We start from the raw sequence: 20,956 nt of genomic DNA on the forward strand, positions 1-20,956 counted from the left end.
TGTCATGACTCTGTCAATTTAACTGACTTTGCACTTTGTTTGCAAGCTCAGGATGGAAAATTAACATAATCGCCGTGCACATTCTACACTGAAACTAATCCTCAGCACAAATAGGGCTGTTTACTCAAATTTTGCAGAATTATGTCGAGGCAGAGAGCAGCAGAATTTAATCACAAGCCGATGTAAAAAATCCGCTTAAGCCCCCTCATTTGCTCAGTATCACAAATCCAATTCTATGTACAAATAAGTCGATCCACTGAGTTTCATTTATTTCATGATACTGGTGTATTCATCGTATATTCTCTTCTGCAGCCACCTCCTTCTGCAGGCCCACTCTGGCCGGTGAAGAGCGTGCGTGCGTGTGCTGTGTGGGCCGCAACGCTCCAGAGCTTTTCTGTCTTGTACAGCGAGCGTTAGTCATCCAGGTTGGTGGATGGAGAGAACAAATGGCTCAGGTGGGTGGAAGTGGCCTCATGCTGGATCACAGCACAGAGAGGCCTTTAAAAAACAAATAGCGATGCCTCCGAGATGAGACGCTGAACCGGAGCAGTGCCTCTGAAAACAGCTCTTCAGAGAAACAAAGTATTTTAAAGCAGCGTAAGGCTAACAAAGAGGTACGAGTCCTTTTCTGCACTTAACATTAGAGGTTCTCATTAAGCCAATCAGGTATTCTATATTTATAAGTTGTTTAATGTGAGATTATGCTTTGTTATGGGTCTACAACTTGCTTGGAATTTCTCTGTTGAAGGACAAATCTAAACAACTGTATTGTCTCTTAAAGTGAAATCAATTAATTAGAAATGTGCTGACTGAAAACTGCCTCTAATCTTATAATTTGTATTGAAGTTCACTGGATAATATTCAGAAATACTGCAGAAATGACAGGTCTGTAAAATAAAGTGTTAATAATTCAATATTTAAAATAAAACGTTGTACAAAATATACAAATTCCCCACATGACCATAACAGATGGACTCTCCAAAATAAAGTGTTTGAGCTTGAGTCATCAGATACAGGCACGGATAACACTTAACAAAAATGAATCATCATGTATAAAAAACAATTTTACTGTATCCTCCAGCTGAGATTATGACAACATGAGATACTCCCCAATAATTACTCGGTGCACAGACTAACAATTGCACAGACAGTTGTTGTGCACAGCAGCAGATAATTATCAACAACTTATTTTAAAAAAATTATTCAAAAACACTAAAAATCAAGTCAGCAGTTATTTCACTTCAAACCCTGCATGAAGAGATGTCCTGTCATGTGTGCATTTTAGAATTTGAGTTCATGTTCATAGAGCGCGAGCAGCAGGAGACAGGACCAACCCATCAACAGACCCAGGTTCTGCAGGACAAACAGGAGACACGGTCGATCCGTCTTCACCCGACTCATCTCTGGAAGCTGACAAACGAAAGAGAAGGTCAGGATTTTGACAGAAGACGTTATTAGTTTTCTTAATGTCGAGAAATGCCACAAAAAGGTAAAAACCAACAAGGCCTTGATTTATGAACGTCTCTGACAAAAAACCCAGCCAATTCATCCCTTCTGAACGTGGGAATCTTAAGAAAAGCTGTTTACAGACATGAAGTCTGGAAAATCAGACTTTGATTTTCACAAATGAAGAATGCAGCAGGAACAGGAAGAGCTTGCAGGAGGCAGGAAGTGATGGTTTTAGCATTAGCGGTGGTTCATGCACCTTCTGTTTTTCGTTGGTTCTGGTCTTTTTTTATGGGATCTGTTGACATTAGAAAATATGTGGAGTATCAGCAGCAATTAATAAAGCTGCCTTACCATTTCCACCAGTGACAGGTAGAGGAAAATCCCTGCAGTGACGGCGAAGATCCACTGCTGCACATCTGCCTCTGTGGAAACAAAGAGTCCAATGTAGAGGCCGATGAAGGCCGTCAGGGCGCTGAGGAGGTTCATGAGCATGGCCGTCTTCACCGAGAGTCCAGAGCTGAGCAGCACGGCAAAATCCCCTGAGAGACAAAACCCAGACGAGAGAAGACGCTCAGCCAAACAGCTTCCAGTTGAAAAAACAACACAACAGGTGCAGTGACCTCTCACCCATCTCGTGCGGGATCTCGTGGCACAGGATGGCCACGGTGGTCGCCATTCCAGTCTCGGCTGACAAGGAGAAGGCCGCCCCGACGACCAGGCCGTCGGCAAAGTTGTGGAGGCTGTCTCCCACAATTACCATCACGGCCAGCCGAGAAACCCCTTGTCCTGGGAACACAAAGGGAGGCTGTGTCGTCAACGATCAACCTCAGACCGGGACGATTTCTCCGTCATGCCGGGCGACTAATTACAAAAGTACATCACAAGTTCATCAGGGTGCGATCGAGCAGCTCGAGCTGCAGCAGCTTACTCTGATGTGAAGGCCTCCTCGTGTCTGCATGTTCAGGAGATATTTCCGTACACTCCAAGTCGTCCACCGGTCCCTGCAGGATACAAACACAATTATTTACAGCACAGAGCTTGATCCCCCTTAACCCGATATTCTAATTTAGGAAATGAAGACATAGTTAAAGGAACAGGCTCGAATGAGAAAGATTCACAGAAATAGAATCAGTTTATTATTCTCAGCCAGGGACGTCGTGTTTATGTCTGCGTTTTGTTTGATTTTATTGAGCAGGATTACTCAAGAACTACTAAAACGATTTTCGTCATATTTTGTGCAAGGGTGGGACACGACTGTAGGAAGAACTCATTGGATTTTGGTGCAGATGGAACATTGATATGTAGTAAATTTGGTGGATAAAAGTTTATAGTCAATTTCACTCAGGGGTTCAAAAAACATACTAGATTAATTTTGTGTTTGTGTTTCAGAGAGTTTACAGCTAGTGGACAGCGTGTTGTGGAATGACCTTCGAACCGGATCAGGAACTAGGTCCATGTTTGTAGTTTACAAAAGCAGTTTATCCTCGTGAGGGATCTCGTTCTGTGTGTCTGAAATGTTCCAGTTTGTGTTCAGCTACGTGATTCAAGTGTTTTCTGAATGATTCAGTGCTTCTCATTCTCCAACATCCTACATGCCCTGCTCCTTCACTCCCTCCCACGCCGCTCTTCATCTCCTCTTATGTAAAAGCCGTTCTGGAAAACTCATTTATGTAGATTTAAGTTGTTTGTTTTATCTCCCCCCCCCCCTCTGTAAACATGAATTCAGTAGATTCACTTCTTCTTGTAAAGATGAGTTTGGTATGAGAACTGGTCCAGTGTGCTGAACTGTGTGGATGTGCTCTAACTGTGAGAGGTGCCCTCCAGCACAACAACACTGGTGGAGGAGTGGCGTGGGAGTGGGGCATCGCTGAGGTGATTGGAATTATATTATGTTTAATAACTGCACAGTGATACAGCACAGTCAACAACAGGCTGTTACACAACATTTAATCCATGCGATCATTTTTATTTTATTTTAATAAGCTCTGTTGCGCAATTTGTTTTTTAACAGAAATATAATGTGGTTTGATTAAAAAAAGTCTCAACTATTTCATGTTAACTTAAGTGGTTTTACTTTCGGTACTTTTCTCTTTACTCCACAACATACATCAGCGAATATCTGTATATAAGGTGAACTCTCAAAACCATGAGCCCTTCAGTTTGTGTCCACACCAAAACTGTTTGATTACTCCTGCAATAACTGTGAATACATTTTATTTGCTCATCATATATTCATATTTATTTATTTTAATCATGTTTCTAACTTTACCTTTGCAAAGAACTACACTATCTTTCTATCTATCTATCTATCTATCTATCTATCTATCTATCTATCTATCTATCTATCTATCTATCTATCTATCTATCTATCTATCTATCTATCTATCTATCTATCTATCTATCTATCTATCTATCTATCTATCTATCTATCTATCTATCTATCTATCTATCTATCTATATCTATCTATCTATCTATCTATCTATCTATCTATCTATCTATCTATCTATCTATCTATCTATCTATCTATCTATCTATCTATCTATCTATCTATCTATCTATCTATCTATCTATCTATCTATCTATCTATCTATCTATCTATCTATCTATCTATCTATCTATCTATCTATCTATCTATCTATCTATCTATCTATCTATCTATCTAAATAGACTGTGGCTGAGGGGTAGAGTGGTCGTCCTCCAACCTGAAGGTCGGCGGTTCGATCCCCAGTCTGAACCATCTGCATGCCGAAGTGTCCTTGGGCAAGATGCTGAACCCTCAATAGCCCCCCATAGAATAACAAAGTGCTGCAAGTAGATGCACTGTATGAATGTGTGTGTGAATGGGTGAATGTGAAACTGTACTGTAAAGCGCTTTGAGTGGTCTTCATCAGACTAGAAAAGCGCTATATAAATACAAATCCATTTAAATCTATCTATCTATCTATCTATCTATCTATCTATCTATCTATCTATCTATCTATCTATCTATCTATCTATCTATCTATCTATCTATCTATCTATCTATCTATCTATCTATCTATCTATCTACAGTACAACAGTTTACCCTCCAAGCTCTGCTTTGTTCCTCCCTCTTTTCTGCTCTATAACTACATAAATGATAGTGTGGATGACAGGGATCAGGACTTTCTGCCAGGAACCCTTAATAAAAGAACAGCAGATAGTGACGACACTCACCAGCTGTATGGTGGAGATGGACTTGCCTCTCTGTGACCGACCATTACAGTTGAGCTCCATGGGGAGGTCACTGGAATGACCCTGCAGACAAAAGAAAGTCATGAAACCACCGTCACTCGCCTGCACCGTCATGACCGACTCCCAAAGTTCACAATCTGGTTACAGGGACTGAACTGCAGCCGATTGCTCATGATTTACTATGGTGTGATTCAGTTTGATAGTGGTTACTAAAAAACAGATCTTACATGGCCATGAGAAGGAAATATAAAGGAGAACATTCTTTCAATAAGGAAAAAGCCATAAATCCCAGCGATGATGCCCAGAATCTTCCACAGATACTCCTTCCCTTCGGTGTGTTGCTCGTCATCACCGACATGAGTGTCGCCATGGAGGCCCAGAATCTCCAAGGAGACAAACAAAGAGGAAATGATTAGACACATTTTCCGAGACACATATGTGGTTGGTCACGGTCGAAGGTGCAGTGGCACCTGTGGTATGAGGTGCAGGAGAGCGTCTCCTGATAGGGTTCCCACCGCCAGGCCCACAAACAGCTGCAGGATGAGCGTGTACGTCTCCTGGCAGGAGTTGAAGAAGATCAGGCAGATGCCGAACATGGAGCCCACCGTGATGAGCAGGACGGCAGCTGTGCTGTAGCCGTACTCTGCAGGTCCGAGACGGGGGGGATGGTTATTTTTAAAACAACCTTTTCAATGTGCAAATAAAAAATATCACTACACCCAATCAGAAGGCCAGTTTACAAGTCTTTACAATCTTTATTTATTTGTTTTTATTGAACCAAACCTATAACCAAAAGTTGGTTGATTTAATATTCTCTTATTTCTTATCTTGTATTTACTTTTCAAATGCATAAAAACACAGCACAAGGAATTCAACGAGTTGAGTTGAGATGTTTTTAGTGTTTATATTTGATTAGTGATAACAATTAATCCATAATAACACGACTGGTATTTCATTGCCAGAATCTATGAAAACATCTATTAAAATATGACCTAACTAATATCCTGCATTTTACCTCTTTTAAAAATTATATTATGTTGTTCAATCGATGACCTGAAGTGAAGTATTTACTAAAAAGAGTTGTTTTAGTTAGTTGCAGTAGCTCTGTACTTTAAGCTGTGGTTTGTATAGGGGAACAATGAGGGGCAGTGTCTTACTCTCCAGAGCAGTGGGCAGTGATCCTCTTGTTTTTGGCTCTGCAGACTCGCAGGCGTTGCCTAGCAACTGCTGAATAATGGCCGGGCAAATCTGTCTGAAGTGCTCCTTGGAAATCGGCGAATGAGGATCCAGGGCAAAAATATCCACCAGCTGATTGGCTGAAAGGCATACCTGTTCAGAGTCAAAGGAAAAGATGAGACTCAGGTTTAAATAAACAATGTTTTAGACTCATTTGATATTTGACTGAGCCTCACCTCAGCCCAGTCTCTGGTTATTGCTCCAGTTTCATGGTGACATCCGTCCACCTGCTGCTTGGCTCCTCCTGTGATGCTCCGCCTCTTCCTGCCGTGCGAGAGAGATGCTCCCTCACTGCCCACTCCCAGCTGATGCAGCAGCTCCTCCAAGTCTGAGAGGAGGAGGAGAAGAAGAAGAAGGCTGGATTAAATACTGAGGTCAGATTGATCTAAATGAGTCAGTGTTCTACGTTTGTTTATTTGCGGTCTTATAGGAACATGCAGCAACATTTTGCATGGATTTCATAAAATAAAAATTCACCTGTGATCTGCAGGTTGCTTGTGCGATTCAGGGATTGAAAGATATAGTCGGTGAAGAAGGCGGGTGACGGGAGATTCTTCCGTCTGAAGCAGTGGCCCTGCAGGATGTGGCTGATAATGGCTGCAGCCACTCTTGGCACAGAGGACTCACCAGCACCTGGGTTTTCTTTCACGTCAACATCTTGGAGTAGATGAGCGGCATCGATGCACTGTGGGGTCAAAGGTGACGTGATCGTATCTGTGCGTGCATAAGAGGTAGATTCCCTATATCACAAATCTCTTACTTGCATATCCGAGGAGGTTTCTTGCAGGTTGGAGGGGTGGTAGTGCTGGTTGATGAGCTGCAGAATACTCTCGGTTTCACTGAGTGACAGGAACTGGTCGTCCTCAGCGGGGTGTAGATTGCTGAGGGCCAGGAGGTAGAACTGATAGTTCCCAGATGACGAGGAGGAGGAGGGGGAGGAAAGGGAGGAAGAGGAGGCGGCGTCTGACACACACAGGTCTCGCAAGTTGATGATGTAGTACAGCAGAACAGTGGAGATCCGCTGGTAGTCGTCCTCCGTGAGGTAAGATTTCCCATCATCCTCTAGCGCAGAGAGGGCTACGTCCGAGATCAGGCACTGGAACAAGAATAGGAAGAACATCAGAGATATTTTAAGAACATAAAGTAGCAGAACATCAGGTCACGTGAGGCCTATAAAACATTTACATGTGAGGGGAAAAGTGGAAAAGAGGCCAGCTTGATAAAAGGCCCATTTTCTCATTTCACACACAGGTTGCTGCTTCTTAGAAAATGTCCAGCTGCTGTGCTGTTGAACACGAGCCCGATCGGACCCACACAGAAAATACGGAAGGTTCGGAGAGTGGGTGAAGCACCGCTCTTAGTTAGACGGAGAAGATTATTCTGCAAACACTGCTGGAAAGCAGAAAGTCACTGTGTTAATTTCTAACCCTCATGTCAAGGCTCGATAATCCCAATGACAGCTCCACCTGCACAAACATGTGAAGTACCTCCAACCCCATTCTCTGGAGTTTGTTATGTCAAATGTGATGGATAAAGCCACTCAGCATGAATGCCCCATGCAGGTCAAGGACTTAAGCCTCCACATTCACTTCGCATTCCACCCATAACGAGCACAGTTCATGGAATAAGCAGAAAGGAACTGGGGATGAATGCATAATAAGCATTCAGTATACTGGGTGAAAGGCGTACCTCGTCGCAGTTGTCTTGAGAGGTCCCTGTCTGCTCTGCACAGTGCACCGCCTGAAGAAGCGTGGAGATCAGGACCCCGGTTTGGTTCCTCTGGAGCTGGGGTCCGTCGTCCGTCCCCGGGGGAAGACCCAGGGCCTTGAGGGCCTCCTGCAGGTGCCCCCACTCCTGCCCTTTCACCTCCACCACGCTCCCCAGCAGACAAAGAGGCAGCAGCAACAGCAGAAGAGGTGGACCGCTCCTGAAGTGCATGTTCCTGCGGGGGACGTCCGACTCCCTCGAGCTCCCAGGGCGGGCTAAGGGCTACGAGATAACAAATGAGAATGTGAGACGGACTGCGAGAGAAAGAGAGAGCGAGGGAGAGACAGACAATTTTTGAATCAAGGTGAACGAGGAGATCACGGAGCAAAAAGCCTGTAAAAAAAGAAGAGCGGCGGATGTGTTCTTGCTGAGGGAGGCGTTAATAATAGGCCCGCCAGATCTGGTGCGTGGGGGACCGGAAGGCTCGGCACCCTTCAGCTGCGCCGACCCTCACTGTGAGGCCGAATGGTCAGCCAAAGCCCGGGCCCCTCGGACCACAACAAAAAGATTAGTGCAGGCAAGTGAGAGAGAACACGGGGGCAGAGGGAAGGGGCATCAATGGGGAGACTGTGGCGACAGTGAGGCAGACGGAGACCCACGTTGAAAACAGAGAAGTCCTGAAGTGATGAAGTTTTAGTTTATTTTACACTGGCAGTTTTTATTCTATGCATTGAACCAGTTTCCTCATTTGAGCAGCATCAGTTCTCTGTGGACATCAGGAGCTGCTGTGTGCGAGTGCATGTTGTTTGTTGACTACACGAGCCCACATGTGTAAAACACCAGTCGCCTTCAAACCCATCGTTCCTCTTCTCATCCACGATCCCTGAGTCACCAAAGATCAAACACGCAGAACAAAACACGCCGAGCTTTTCCCGCAAACCCTTTCCAGCATCCTCCCACGCAGCGCTCCACCCGGCGGGGTCAACTCCACCGAGCAAAACACACGAGGGCAGAGCTGCTGCTAAAAGCTACAGTGACACCTGAGATACAGAGGATGAACCGGGCTTACCATTATCCCCTGTGCTCCTCTCTGCTGCTGATGTGGCTGCGGGTTTGTTCTCCTCCTCCTCTGGTCGGGTAAACACAGGATCCGGGTCGATTCTCTGGCATCGGCTCTGTTGGTAAAACCCTCTTACGGGAAGTAAGAGTTGAGTAAGCCCCCGAGGATTAGTTGCGACAGCCTTCGAAGGGCTGCGGTTGCCATGGAGAGCACTGCCTCACTTTTAGGGTGAGGTGAGGGGGGGCAGCTTTAGAAATCTCCAAATTCAGCATCGGATCTGATTGACTTTCTTTTTTATCATTTGTCTCTATGCAGAGCTACAAGAAAATACAAACAAAGAAACATTGATCTTGGTCTTTATCTGAAGTGGATGAGAGTGTTTGGGGGAGTTTTAGATTTTTTGTTTTCTGTCACAGGAGGATGAACTGTTAGAGTTAAATGAAGGAAATCCTGGTCCCTGTCATCCTGAAAAAGGGCTGATGGTATTTCTTTTCCCCTCCAACAAGGTAATGTTCTGATTATTTTTTTCAGAAGAATGACACAAACTACCAAACCGGGTTTTGTTCAAACTCGGCGGAAGTGAAGAGGAAATGGCCAAAGAAGAAGATTCGATAAAGACTTTTCACTTTCTTTAACATTGTGAGATTTGGCTTTATATTTAATTATTTAATTTAATTATCTAATTATTTAATTGTATTGTTCAGTTGTTCTACTACTTACTATGTATTTGCTTATTTGACTGTTTACTTTTTCTTTTTGCTCATTGTTGTTTTTTGTTTCTTACTTTGTTGTTTTGCTCTTTCGTTTGTTCTTGTTGCACTGTGCCTGCGCTGCTGATGTAAAATCCTCAAATTTCCCCACTGTGGGACTAATAAAGGATTCTATATATTCTATATATATATATATATACCTCTATTGAAAGTATAAATGAGGCATATTTAGGGGACTGATATCTATGAATGTGTGAAGTCTGTTGCAGCTTAATTAACTTTAAGGGGACAGTTTGGCCTTGTCATGCAGCAAGAAGGTTCAAGTCTCAGTGTCAAGATGTTTCAGGTGTTGGGCCTGTTACATTTGATCAGGAACTTATTTCCGCAAAACGAGCAAAAAAGACAATTGGTTTTAGTGTTTTTAGATTTTTTTTATTGAGCATCTATTTACACTGTCGAGAGCCAGAAAAAGTTTGATGAACACATGGAAAATGATAACAAGCAATTCAGTTGAGCAAGATTGAAGTAAAAAATAAAAAACATCTTAAAATGTATATTTCCTTTGATCCGCAAATGTTTCTCCGTTATGTTGATTGGTAAAAGTAAAAAACAAACAACCTCTGTACACATTTCACAAATCATATCATTTTTTATATTATCTTGTCTGTAATTGGCTTAGTGCAGTGCCTGTTTTGGCAAGAGTTATGTGTGTAATGATCCTGAAAATCATTATTTCTGATCCAGTCCAAGTGATCTGAAATGAAGTACGGGTTATTTCCACTGTGTTGATCTCCACGTCTTTCTACGCATGTTCATTTTGCTCGATGTTGTCCACCAGACCCTTGGTGTCGACAAGGGCTCGGATCGGATTGTTGAAATATAACTTGTTGTCGAAGGTGTTTTCTCCCAAGACAGATGTGGGTATCCGATTACGGAAGAGGAGGAAGGCACCGAGTCCAAAAATAGCAATTACGACCAGCACTACGGACACGGTGATGCCAGCCGACCCCTGAGAAGGTTCTTCCATGACGTGTGCTGGGGAGGCAAAACACAACAGATTTAAAAATGTATTTGGTTAAAGTTTGAAATTTGAATCATCATATGCACTTGATGCAGAAGATAAAATAACTTACCAACAGACGGAGGCTTTTCTGTCGGTGTAATAACTGAAACAAACAAAAACAATTGCTCAATACAAATTATTGATAGGACACGTGAAAATTACGGTTCATTGAACTTACCTTTTGGTCTTTTGCAGATGTAAGACCTATATCTGCTGCAGCTGTTAGTACTCCACAGTCCAGTGTCAGAATGGATGTCCACACACGAGTCCGACTTTGGCATCCCCGAATCCCAGTTGGTATAGTCCAAAACACTGTCATCAATCCACTGCCACTCACCTGAAACAGAGAAACTTATGTTTTAAAAAGACTACTGACAAGATAGAGGCCCTTGCTCCGCATCTGGATCCGACAATGACATACATTCAATGTAGTATAAGCCACGCTCACCTTCATGGGTCTTGAAGAGGCCGATCCAGAAGGTTTTGGCTTTGTCCTGCAGCATCTCCAGGTTCTGTTGTATGAACAGACCCTCCTGAGGATCCTGAACACTCACCAGAGATGCACCTAAGGAACACAGCCACAGTTGCATACTTTTAAATATGCATGTATCATTTAACAGTGGACATTTCTTTTAGTAACATACCCATTTTCAGGCAATCGACGGAGCCATGGGCCCAGTTGTCCACCTGTGCGCTGAGGAAGGCGTAACAGTAGCCTCTGAAAGGAATCCAGGTTCTTCGGTTCTTCGATTCCGGACAACTGCCAGGGAGCTGCGGCGGCTCGGTGGGAGCGATGACTGAAAAAGAGACAAGAGACGGCATCTTCGTCTCAGGAGCTCACGCTTTGTGGTTTGGTTATGTGTGGCATAAAGCGCATGAAAAGCACCAGTGGGACTGTCTGACCTGGTGACCTCTTGCAGAGGGAATAGTAGTTGTCAGTGCAGGATGCAGTCTTCCACTTTTTGTCCACATCCATATACACACAGCCGTAATTGTTTTTAGGCTCATCTATTCCCCATTTGGTGTAAGACAGTGACCAGCCATCGACCCACTTGAACCGACCACCAGTCTGTGAAAAAGAAAATCACCACTTGCATTAATGAAAAGAAAGAAAGAAGCTCCTCATCTAAGTTTGAACTAGTGCTGAAGAATAACTGTGCTCTACCATATTGCTGTTGAGGCCAATCCACACGGGTTCATTGTGCTTGGAAATCAGCAATGTAATGTACGCCTCGGCTACAGGGTCCAGGATACTGGCCAGGTCTGCATCGTCTGCTTGGCACTGTCTCCAGGCCTCGTCCCATCTCATCTTCTGCGTCACCAGTTTGTAGGAATCATTGCCGAGCTTGTAGAACGCCTTCGGTAACACAGTGGTGGGTGGAACCACGATCTGAGAATCTTTGTGAGCAGCACACCTCAGTCGTTAGTCGCGATCTCAGAAAACAAACTGAAAATTGAGCTCGCTCGTGTTTCACTCACCGATGTTTCTTTTGCAGATGAAGCCTTTGTTTGTGTTACAGTCATACACTTTCCACAATCCTTTGAGTTTGCTGACGCTGCCCACCATGACCACACAGTCATACACCTGTCAGGACCAAAAGGAGACCTCAGCACAGCTTGGTCGGTAAAATTTCTTTTGTATTGTTCAAGAGAGAGTTTGGTTTGGTTATAGAAGCAGAAATAACCTCATTTACTGCTGAGTATCGTCCTTCCGGCCCAGTAGACGGGTGTCCTTTAGCCCAGTTGGTGTATGCAATGCCTCGACCATCTGTCCACACAAAGCGCATCTCCCAGTTCACATCATTCATGCCGATCCACAAGTCTTCCTTGTATCTCAGCATCTGTGATGTTAGGAAAGCTACAAGGGAAGAAACCATTATTCTCAAAAGTCATATCCCAAGGTTGTGAGACTTTCATACCACTTTGTGAACTGTAAACCTCGACCACTGAAGCCCATATTCCTCACCTTGCTCTCTGTCACTGACGATAGAAGCCAGATTTCCTCCCTGGTTTATGCAGTACGTCCTGGCGTTCTGCCACGTGTTATTGTCATCCCCCGTGACAATTTTGTAGCACTGTATAAACAAGATGAGTTGTGTGTCGGAATAACATGCACATGGACAGCAGATAACCAGACAACGGATGAGAAACACAGTTTACCGGCGACAGATTTGCATCATGCACACGGGAAAGTTTAAATCCTGAAAACCTTTGCCTCGATTAAAGATAAGACCATGATGAGTGTGAGCAATGCGCACAGTTTCATGCAAGTACCTTTCCTCTAAAAGAAATCCACCCTGGTGCACATCCTCCTTTAGGAACCGTGGTGGGGACCATCGTTGTGTTGACAAAACTGCTGCTTCTTTTGCAGATGGAGGAAAGCTCCATACCACAGTTAATATCGTTCCAGTAGCCTGTGTGCAAAGGACGGTGAATAAATAACATGAAGTCTAAATAACACTATGAAGACTGTCTCTGATTTGCTCTCACCCATGTTCTTGTATATAGACACACAGTTTTCGTCATTGTTAGCAAAGTTGGGCTCATTGTGTTCCCATGCAGTGTAAGTTACAGGGCTGCCGTCCAGCCAGCTAGAAATGGAAACATACAAATAAATACGAATACAAACTCAGAAACACATCACTGTTTCATATCATGAATGTCATATTGATATACGGTAAGTGGCCTTGGTGTGATTTACCTGAATGACTGGTCCAAATTCACCACCATGCCAATGTAGTACTGTCCTTCCGAGCCTTTCAATATCTGTTGGATAATGGTGAGAGACGTTAAATCAAATACAGAACTCAATACTTTTGCCAGCAGATAATTGAGAACATGCTGCTGTTTTGAAATCCTGCGTTATTAAGCATGACATTCTCTGAATTCCTTGCCTGTTTCCAGAGGAACTTCCTCTCGCTCTCCCCCGTGATGACTACAAGCTCGCCAAAGCTTTTTTTGCAGAAGGCTCTGGCAGCTTCCATGGAAAGGGGGTCAGGGTTGATGAAATACTGAGTGTCGTTGTATATGAGCCAACCATCTTCTGTGGTGTTGTACACTGGAAATGCAGGGGGGGTTACAGTTACAGCATTTGGAATTTACAGAGAGTATAATGGGAATAATGTGTTGGAATAGTGGGAGCGTCCCCTCAACTCAAAGGTTTGGCAAGTTGTTGATGTCAAATAAAAAGAACCTTACCTGTTGGAACACTGACAGGCTCCGGGTTGGGAGTCACACCTGAAAATACAAGAAGCATGAAAGAAGAAACCACGGCACAAACTCTGATATGACTAGTTTAGATAAATGGCTCCATGTGAACCGGAGCTCCGTGCTACCTTTGCGTATCTGGCAGATCCAGTCATTGTTGGAATCACAGTGCCGATCGTTCCAGTGGCGTCCGTAGTAAGACTGGACTTCTGCACAGTGTTCATTGTCGTTGTAGTTGTTCGGTTCTCCAAAGGCCCAGCTGTCATAGTTGCTCTAGATTGTTGGAAATACACGTTATTAGGATCACAGTGAGTCAAAGATTTTAGTTGATAATAATGAAGTGCTACATACAGGGGACCCATCACTCCACACAAAACCTTGACTGGTATCCAGGGAGCTGAAGCCAATCCAAGCTGCGTCAGAGAAGTGAAGCCTGCAGGACAGAAGAACTCACACTTATTGCCTGAATTCTCAATTAACGTATAGAATTAGACACGCACAAGCTAGTGAGTTAACGTACTCCACATTGTTTAGGTCCTGCGCACTGTGGATGCTAATCAGGTCCCCACCAATGGCCTTGCAGAAGTCATGTGCTTCAGACCACGTCTTCTTCAGATCCCCTCGTCTTGTGAAAAGCTTTGAATGAGTGAAAAAGCACAATGGGTCAGATTTTATGGTGGCGGTGAAAAAAGCAAAGATTTTTTTCAGATTAGTTAAAGTTTTCCCTCCTACCTGGAAGCAGGTGTTCCCCGAGGCGACCGGGAACCACCCAGAGGCACAGCTCAGGGCGGGGGTGGTGGGCGGCACCATCGTCACCTGCACACCCTCCGCTGGTTTCTTGCAGATGTATTTCTCCTTGTTGCTGCAGGTGACCACGTCCCATAATCCGGCGAAAATCCCAGTTGTCATGGCAACGCATCCCTGTTTTCTGGCTTTTGTTAAACACAGACGAGGAAATGGAAAAAGATATATATTGTGACAAGCTAACTTACAAGTTGTAAAGATTGTTACCAGTTGTGAGGGTGCACTCAGTCTCTCAATTACAAGTTATTAGCGTATGTCATTTTGGAGATGATAAGGCTTCACTTTTGAGAGCTGTCATGGCGTCCATCTTTATCTACAGTCTTAGGGATCGATAGCTAACATGAACATAATTTAACACAAAACCCATCAGGAACCATGGTTACACTGTACAACTAAAGAGAAGCTGTACCTGGCATTCCCACGTTGAAATGAGTGAAAGCCACCTTTCTACTAGTCGTCCATCGGAAAGTGTTTATGTCGTCTGTGTTGGTCAAACCCGTCCAGAAATACTTCTCTGGTCTTAAACCCACCAAACTGACCAGGAAGGCGCTCTCATATCTGCAGGAAAGAAGAAAGGTAATTGATAAAACAATTTGATGATGATTCTAAATTAAATCTTTTCTTTTAGATTAACCTTCATGACATAGAGATCCTTTGGAAACTATTGTTTCAGATCATTTAATCACCGAACAATAGGGGGAAATAATCCACAAACAGACGACTTGAATGGATGAAACTATACCTGTCACCCACATCCACCAGATGTGCGCCGGCCTCGGAGCACGTCTGCTTTGCATCATCAAAAGTTTTTGTCTCGGCTCCGATGTTGTAACAGTAGGAACCAAACCTGATCGAGCCCTGATTGACGGCGACGAGAACACAAACACAGTGAATATAAATCTGATCTGAAGGATTTATTGTTTGGTTCAAAGTAGATATCATCATTGCTCACTAGCTTGCATCCAGGGTTGGCGTCCTCTTCGGCGCCCTCTGGTGGTCTCGTGGAGGCCTTCTTCTTGCAGATGTACCCGTACGACTTTTCACACATGTGATCTGCCCAACTTCCATCCTGTGTGAGCAACACTGAATATAACTGCTGGGAAACGCTGCCGCTCGTGTAATTATGATTTGCTCCGTGTGTATTCGGTGAGTGACGGGTGTTACCTTTCCTCCGATGAGGACACAGTCTTCCTGGAGGTTGGTGGCGTGAGAGGGTTCGCCTGTTTGCCACTGGGTGAAGGTGACGTGGGAGTGATCGGACCATTCGAACAACATCTGGTTCTTCTGATCGTTCAAGCCAATCCAGAGCACATCTGTCGGCACTATAGGCACATGCACATATTAATGGAGCATGGTCATAGCTTTCTTGCTGAGAACGCTGATGCCAATCTCGTTTCCTGCACATTAATATTAAGACATAGCTGCAGACGAGTGATTAGCTTAGCTTAGGGCAAAGACTGGAAACAGGGGGAAACAGCTAGCCTTGCCATCAGTTACAAATTGGCCCAAGCCGACCTCCAAAGTCCACTAACAATGTATATTTAGTTTGTTTAAAACGTACAAAAACCAGAATGTAAAAATGACATGTCAGGGTTTTACTGGAGGTTCTGTGTTGCTGTAATTCTTGGCTGGGAGAAGTAACTTATTGTCGTCTTGCCAACACTGTGAGTTTTTCAGGCAACAAGCATTTTCTGCACACTTACAGTATCCAGATTGAGATATGACGAAGCTCTGCTCCTCTATGTTGTGAATGCTGGCCAAGTCTCCGCCCTCTTTGTGACACGCAGCCAGAGCGTCCCCCCACATCTTCTTACTCCTCTCCAGGTAGTAACAGTGACCTGCGTAAGGAACCCAGTGACTGGGGCAGAAGCTGTGCTGACCTTTGCCTGTAGACACACGGATAGAGAATATGTTCAGCTGTATATTCGTACCATGAAGACTCATATGTTTGATATCTTATATGATTTTACTTGGTGGCGACGGCAGACTGGTGGACTTTCCTTTGCGACAGATGTAACCGAGCTTCTTGGTGCAGGCGTTGCTCTCCCATTTTGAGGCTTTTGCAGAGTTGAGGGTTGCACAGGTAAGTCCAGGCTCTGATGACGGGTGACCTGTGGGAAACACAACATCCTGCATTATCTATGTTTCATCAAAAACACACAAAATAACTGTGAAACATACAATATACTTGCAATATACTTTTGTGATATTTAATGTAATAGCTACACTGAGTCTGTATGTAACCTTGACATGTCCAGGCCTTTATAGTCAATATATGGAACCTTTGAGAATCACAATGAGTTCAACGCTACACTCCGCCAGACATTTCTTTTAATGAAACATTACACTATGCAGTATTTTTATGTCCTCACCTGGGGCCCAGTTTAAATATCTAAATGGGTTTCCGTTGCTCCACTGCCACCCGCTTTCAAAATCCAAGGAGTTCAGTCCAATCCACAGAGAGGTCCCGAAAGTACTTGTCAACCCTGTGCCAACACACACATTGCAAAGCTATTAACACCCAGCACTGCAACACTGCGAGGTACAGGAGGCTGACACAAGGTCAAAGTCGTACCTGAGATGTACGACTGCTCGTGCAGCTCGACGATGCTGAGCAGGTCGGCTCCCTGCTGCTGGCAGCTCTTCCTCGCCTGATGCCAGGTCAACACTGACTGTGTGTTCCTCTGATACTGAACCTCAGTGACCGGGTCAGTGTCCCAACCTGAGGACGCTGGATATGGAAAAGAAACATTTTTTAAATCATTCACCTCTGTAATTGACCTGGATGAATTTAGAACCAATAAAAGTCTTACAACGGAAAACTGAATAAAATTCTCCTTCATTCTTATCTAGGAATTGCTGCGGTTTTGCTTCTATTGTAAAAGTGACTTTGCTTTTTCCCGTCTCTTCCTTTCCTGCCCCAGTTTTAGAGCAGTGTCAGGGGAACGACAGGCAGACGTGAAGAGGAAAACAAGGACAGTGCTGGGTTGACAACTCAAAAGAGGAAGTGGTGGTGGTGTTGTTCTTCTGAGGGGAGAGAGGAGGGGGCCAGGAACCTGTCAGCACTGACCTCTTTAGCGAGAACACAAACCAACAAGATCCCTCCGTGTGGTGTGGTCAAAAGAAAAGTTAGTGTGACTCTGACATATAGACGTAGTGAGCATTTTAACAATCCTGATGATTACAGACGTTGAAGAACCGTAGACGTCTGGGTGAAAACATGTGTAGGCCCCCCCTTACCTTGGGTGGGACAGAAGCCCCACTTCTTCACTTTATCGTAATCCCTCTCTGTGGCGCACCACAGATATCCGTCCGCTCGGCCGTCCTTCGTGCACTCAGCGAACCACTTGTCCCCAAACTTGAAAGGGAACAGACAGGGGGCTCCAAACGAATTGCCCCCTATGGTGAAAATCTCTGAGGAGACAAAATGAATGTGGACATGGAACCGTTACACAGGGACGTGATTGTCTGTTTTTTTCTCGTGGATGTTTTAAATAAGTTTTCCTCAGCCTAGTTGAGGGGTGAAGACACGTGATGTATCACCTTGTACAGATTGTTAAACCCAATGAGGCAAATTGAGATTTGTAAATATGGGCTATACAAATAAAATTAGATTAATAGATTTATTGACTTCTCTTGGGAGCATTAGGAAACTATGGACGTTGGGTGAGAAGGCTTGGAGTACCAGTTCATCTTTGAGTTGACATTCGGACTCAGACCAGTGCGAGCCAATGGGCAATTTCTTTATAAATTACTTTTGAAACCGGTGCCACAAGGATGGAAGAACACCATTGTCGAAAACAGCAATGCAAAGCTGTAGTTTCGTGGAACAGTCTATTAAAAATCCTTAGAAAGAGTTGTAGACTTGACTTTTGACCATTTGTGATGTGTTTGATCTGCTCCTCGTATTTTCCGTGGGTACATTTATTAGATTGCCCCCATTTACACAGAGGATTAGTCAAATAATCAGACTACAGATTTGGCAGGATTCCCTCTGCAGCCCTTGAAAAGGTCAGGCGCTCGCAGTGAGTCCCTTCATATCCAACAAAGCTTGGTATTTGTGGTGCATTACCAACTGGGCAACTCTGCAGGGGGAACTCATTTATTTTTGATCAGTGAACCCCCCCAACAAATAAGCAAGCAACTTATGCTTTACAAAGTTTTTATGCCACTATAGCTGACTCATCAGATGCTGCACGTCTCTTAATATTCACTTTATTTTACTATTTAATACATTTCCTCACATCTATCAAACATTAACTTGTATGGAAATGTCTGAAAAAAAACCCAATGATCTTTTAAGTATTTCTATCCTCAGTTATATAGACTTATTTCCCCCGATGAAAGCAGTCATATAATTTTAAAAGGTTATCACAGAGTTGTAAGTCAAATGTTACTTATTCCATAGCCATAGCACCTGCTATTTGGTCTACATGGCCGAAATTATGAATAGACAATTTTTATATTTATATTACTTCAATACAAGCGTTTTTTGCAATCTCAGGAGGCGGAACAGGTCTTCCAGGAACCGGATTCAATCCCCAGCTCCTCCATTAAGTTAAAAAACCGCTGTAGACATTATTATGGCTTTGTCAGTTGAAGATCAGGGATTCCTACCTTGATACCCCTTCGAGCAAAGGTCTCCCCGAGTGCCAAATAGCCTCCAGCGACTCCAGAGCCCTGAACCTTGGTAGATCAGTAAGTTCCTCTCATTGCGGTGGCCCCAGTTTAGGTGCAGGTCCTGGTCTTTTAGGCCAAAGAGAGTCTCGTTCTTGCACTGCCAGTGCTGGAGGTTGCTGCTCTCATTACATTCAAACATGGCGACCTTCGCCCACTCCTTAATATCCGTGGCCCCCAGACAGAGCTTGAGGGACAGGCTGAGGAGGCGCGAGTTGGAGGCCCAACGAAACTGCTGCTGCTTGTCGTGAGGATCGCAGATGGCTATAACCACCGAGGTGGCGCTCTCCACCCTAACACACTTGTTGTGGTTCTCGTTGAAAATCAGAAAGGAGCTGCTGTCTGGAAACAGACCCGAAGAGATTCAAAAATTCATTGAGGAGATGATTATTTTACTCACACACGCAAACAAGATGAATGGCCAAAAAAAGATAAGTGCCAGGGGTACGTACCTATTTCAGCAGTGATGCACAGGGCCTGCAGGAGACAGAGGATCACAGCGAAACCTGAGCAGGGTAACATTATTCCTGATGTGTGGTTTAGACTTAGTGGTGGACGAGGTGGTGCAGTAGATTTCCAGTCATGAGAGAGGAGGTCTGGTGTGTGCTAAGGTGTGTGACATGGAGCAATAATGACACCGGGACATGGCACTTTCCTCCCCCTAATCACAGTGATGGATATCCTGTCACATGGGTTGTTGAGGTTGGTCAAACGACAGCAATTTCCCGAGCTTCCACAGAGGAGAGGAAGTCGGGAGGAGGGAAGCGAGAGACTGTGTCACGTTGTGCTCACGTTACGAGCATGGATCTATTTATAATAAATCAAACGCAAAAGTGCCACTGATTGATGAATTTTGGGAATACATTTATCTGAGTAGGCTTTTTGTCAAGGGGCCTTTATCTGCGATTCTTGAACCATTATTAATAGACCTTCAGTCAGTGCTATATCTGTGCCTGGAAAATGAACCCAGCGAGTAGATGTCATTAAACAATACTAACTGAGGTGTCAGAAGAATTAGGTGAATCACGTCTGCTGAGGGAATGTGCCGGTTTCTCAGCGAGTGCCAGAGTAAACAAGGATTAAACGACATTTGCAGCACTTTGCTGATGTGACTTTTTTTTCTTTCTCCTGGCGGGAGAGAAGCCCCCAGGAGGTCCGCGAGGCATCGGGTGAGGAGTGCAGCGATGATACAGGTCAGGAGAACGAGAGGAACGGGAGGACGGGAGGAAATCCTGCTTCCTATTGGGGGAAGTGAGTGGAGATCTGACCACTGTGGCCTCAGGCTGCAGGGATACCCACAATGCAGCACAGAAAATAGAAGCTACAGACAAATACCTGTAAGATAACAATAATAGATTAAAGCACACACATTTTATTAACAGTATATTTGAATATTATATGTATTTGCTTTAACAATTTTGATGGTTTATCTTAAAATTGCAGAAGACAGAAAAAAACATACCACTATCAGTATGCGATGAAGAAAAGGTTTGAGACATTGAAACACGTGGACGTGTTAGCAATCAGTTCAAACTCTATCTCATAATTAAATATAGCAGCAACAACCATACACATACAACATAATAATAAAAAAATAAAATAATAATAATATAGTTTTTAGTCTTTCTCTTTGCAGGACTACAGGAAGCAAAGGTATTTGAGCGTTTGACAGGAAAACCTGTCTCTTTATGGGATGAAATGAGATCAAATCGAGTGAAAATTGATTAAATGGGGTCAAAAACTCTACAAATTCACCGAACCTATAATTCACGACAACATAATATCATAAATCATACGAGTGAAACTTAAAACATATTTGAATTACCGTC

At 43.9% G+C, this 20,956-nt stretch overlaps 2 protein-coding genes across 4 annotated transcripts; both read right to left on the minus strand.

Moving 5' to 3' along the window:
* Positions 1-1,281: 1,281 nt before the first annotated feature.
* Positions 1,282-7,882, minus strand: LOC133026800 (zinc transporter ZIP12-like). Of its 3 annotated transcripts, none has more exons than XM_061093767.1 (12): positions 7,589-7,882; positions 6,660-6,995; positions 6,377-6,584; positions 6,076-6,227; positions 5,821-5,992; positions 5,134-5,306; positions 4,891-5,046; positions 4,646-4,726; positions 2,378-2,450; positions 2,077-2,235; positions 1,801-1,988; positions 1,282-1,410 (listed from the first exon to the last, which is right to left on the minus strand). In XM_061093767.1, the coding sequence occupies exons 1-12, from the start codon at positions 7,835-7,837 to the stop codon at positions 1,282-1,284; spliced, it is 2,076 nt and encodes a 691-aa protein (XP_060949750.1). In that variant the 5' UTR covers positions 7,838-7,882. The 3 variants fall into 3 exon arrangements, with proteins under 3 accessions (XP_060949750.1, XP_060949748.1, XP_060949749.1); XM_061093765.1 differs by having other exon boundaries at positions 4,882-5,046; positions 7,589-7,837; XM_061093766.1 differs by lacking the exon at positions 4,646-4,726 and having other exon boundaries at positions 7,589-7,837.
* A 2,095-nt stretch (positions 7,883-9,977) lies between these two features.
* On the minus strand, positions 9,978-19,649 carry mrc1a (mannose receptor, C type 1a). The gene is made up of 30 exons (XM_061093788.1): positions 19,580-19,649; positions 19,068-19,469; positions 17,691-17,864; positions 17,026-17,181; positions 16,823-16,936; positions 16,421-16,561; positions 16,154-16,336; positions 15,615-15,772; positions 15,403-15,519; positions 15,193-15,308; positions 14,860-15,008; positions 14,379-14,578; positions 14,167-14,282; positions 13,998-14,079; positions 13,775-13,919; positions 13,638-13,676; positions 13,334-13,497; positions 13,141-13,205; positions 12,930-13,030; positions 12,714-12,853; positions 12,406-12,514; positions 12,125-12,297; positions 11,919-12,024; positions 11,605-11,837; positions 11,343-11,508; positions 11,084-11,236; positions 10,888-11,004; positions 10,618-10,776; positions 10,510-10,542; positions 9,978-10,411 (listed from the first exon to the last, which is right to left on the minus strand). Exons 1-30 carry the CDS (start codon positions 19,647-19,649, stop codon positions 10,179-10,181), a joined length of 4,314 nt encoding a protein of 1,437 aa, XP_060949771.1. The 3' UTR covers positions 9,978-10,178.
* Between the last annotated feature and the right edge of the window lie 1,307 nt (positions 19,650-20,956).

The sequence above is a fragment of the Limanda limanda genome, chromosome 20 (assembly GCF_963576545.1).
Source record: "Limanda limanda chromosome 20, fLimLim1.1, whole genome shotgun sequence".
NCBI lineage: Eukaryota > Metazoa > Chordata > Actinopteri > Pleuronectiformes > Pleuronectidae > Limanda > Limanda limanda.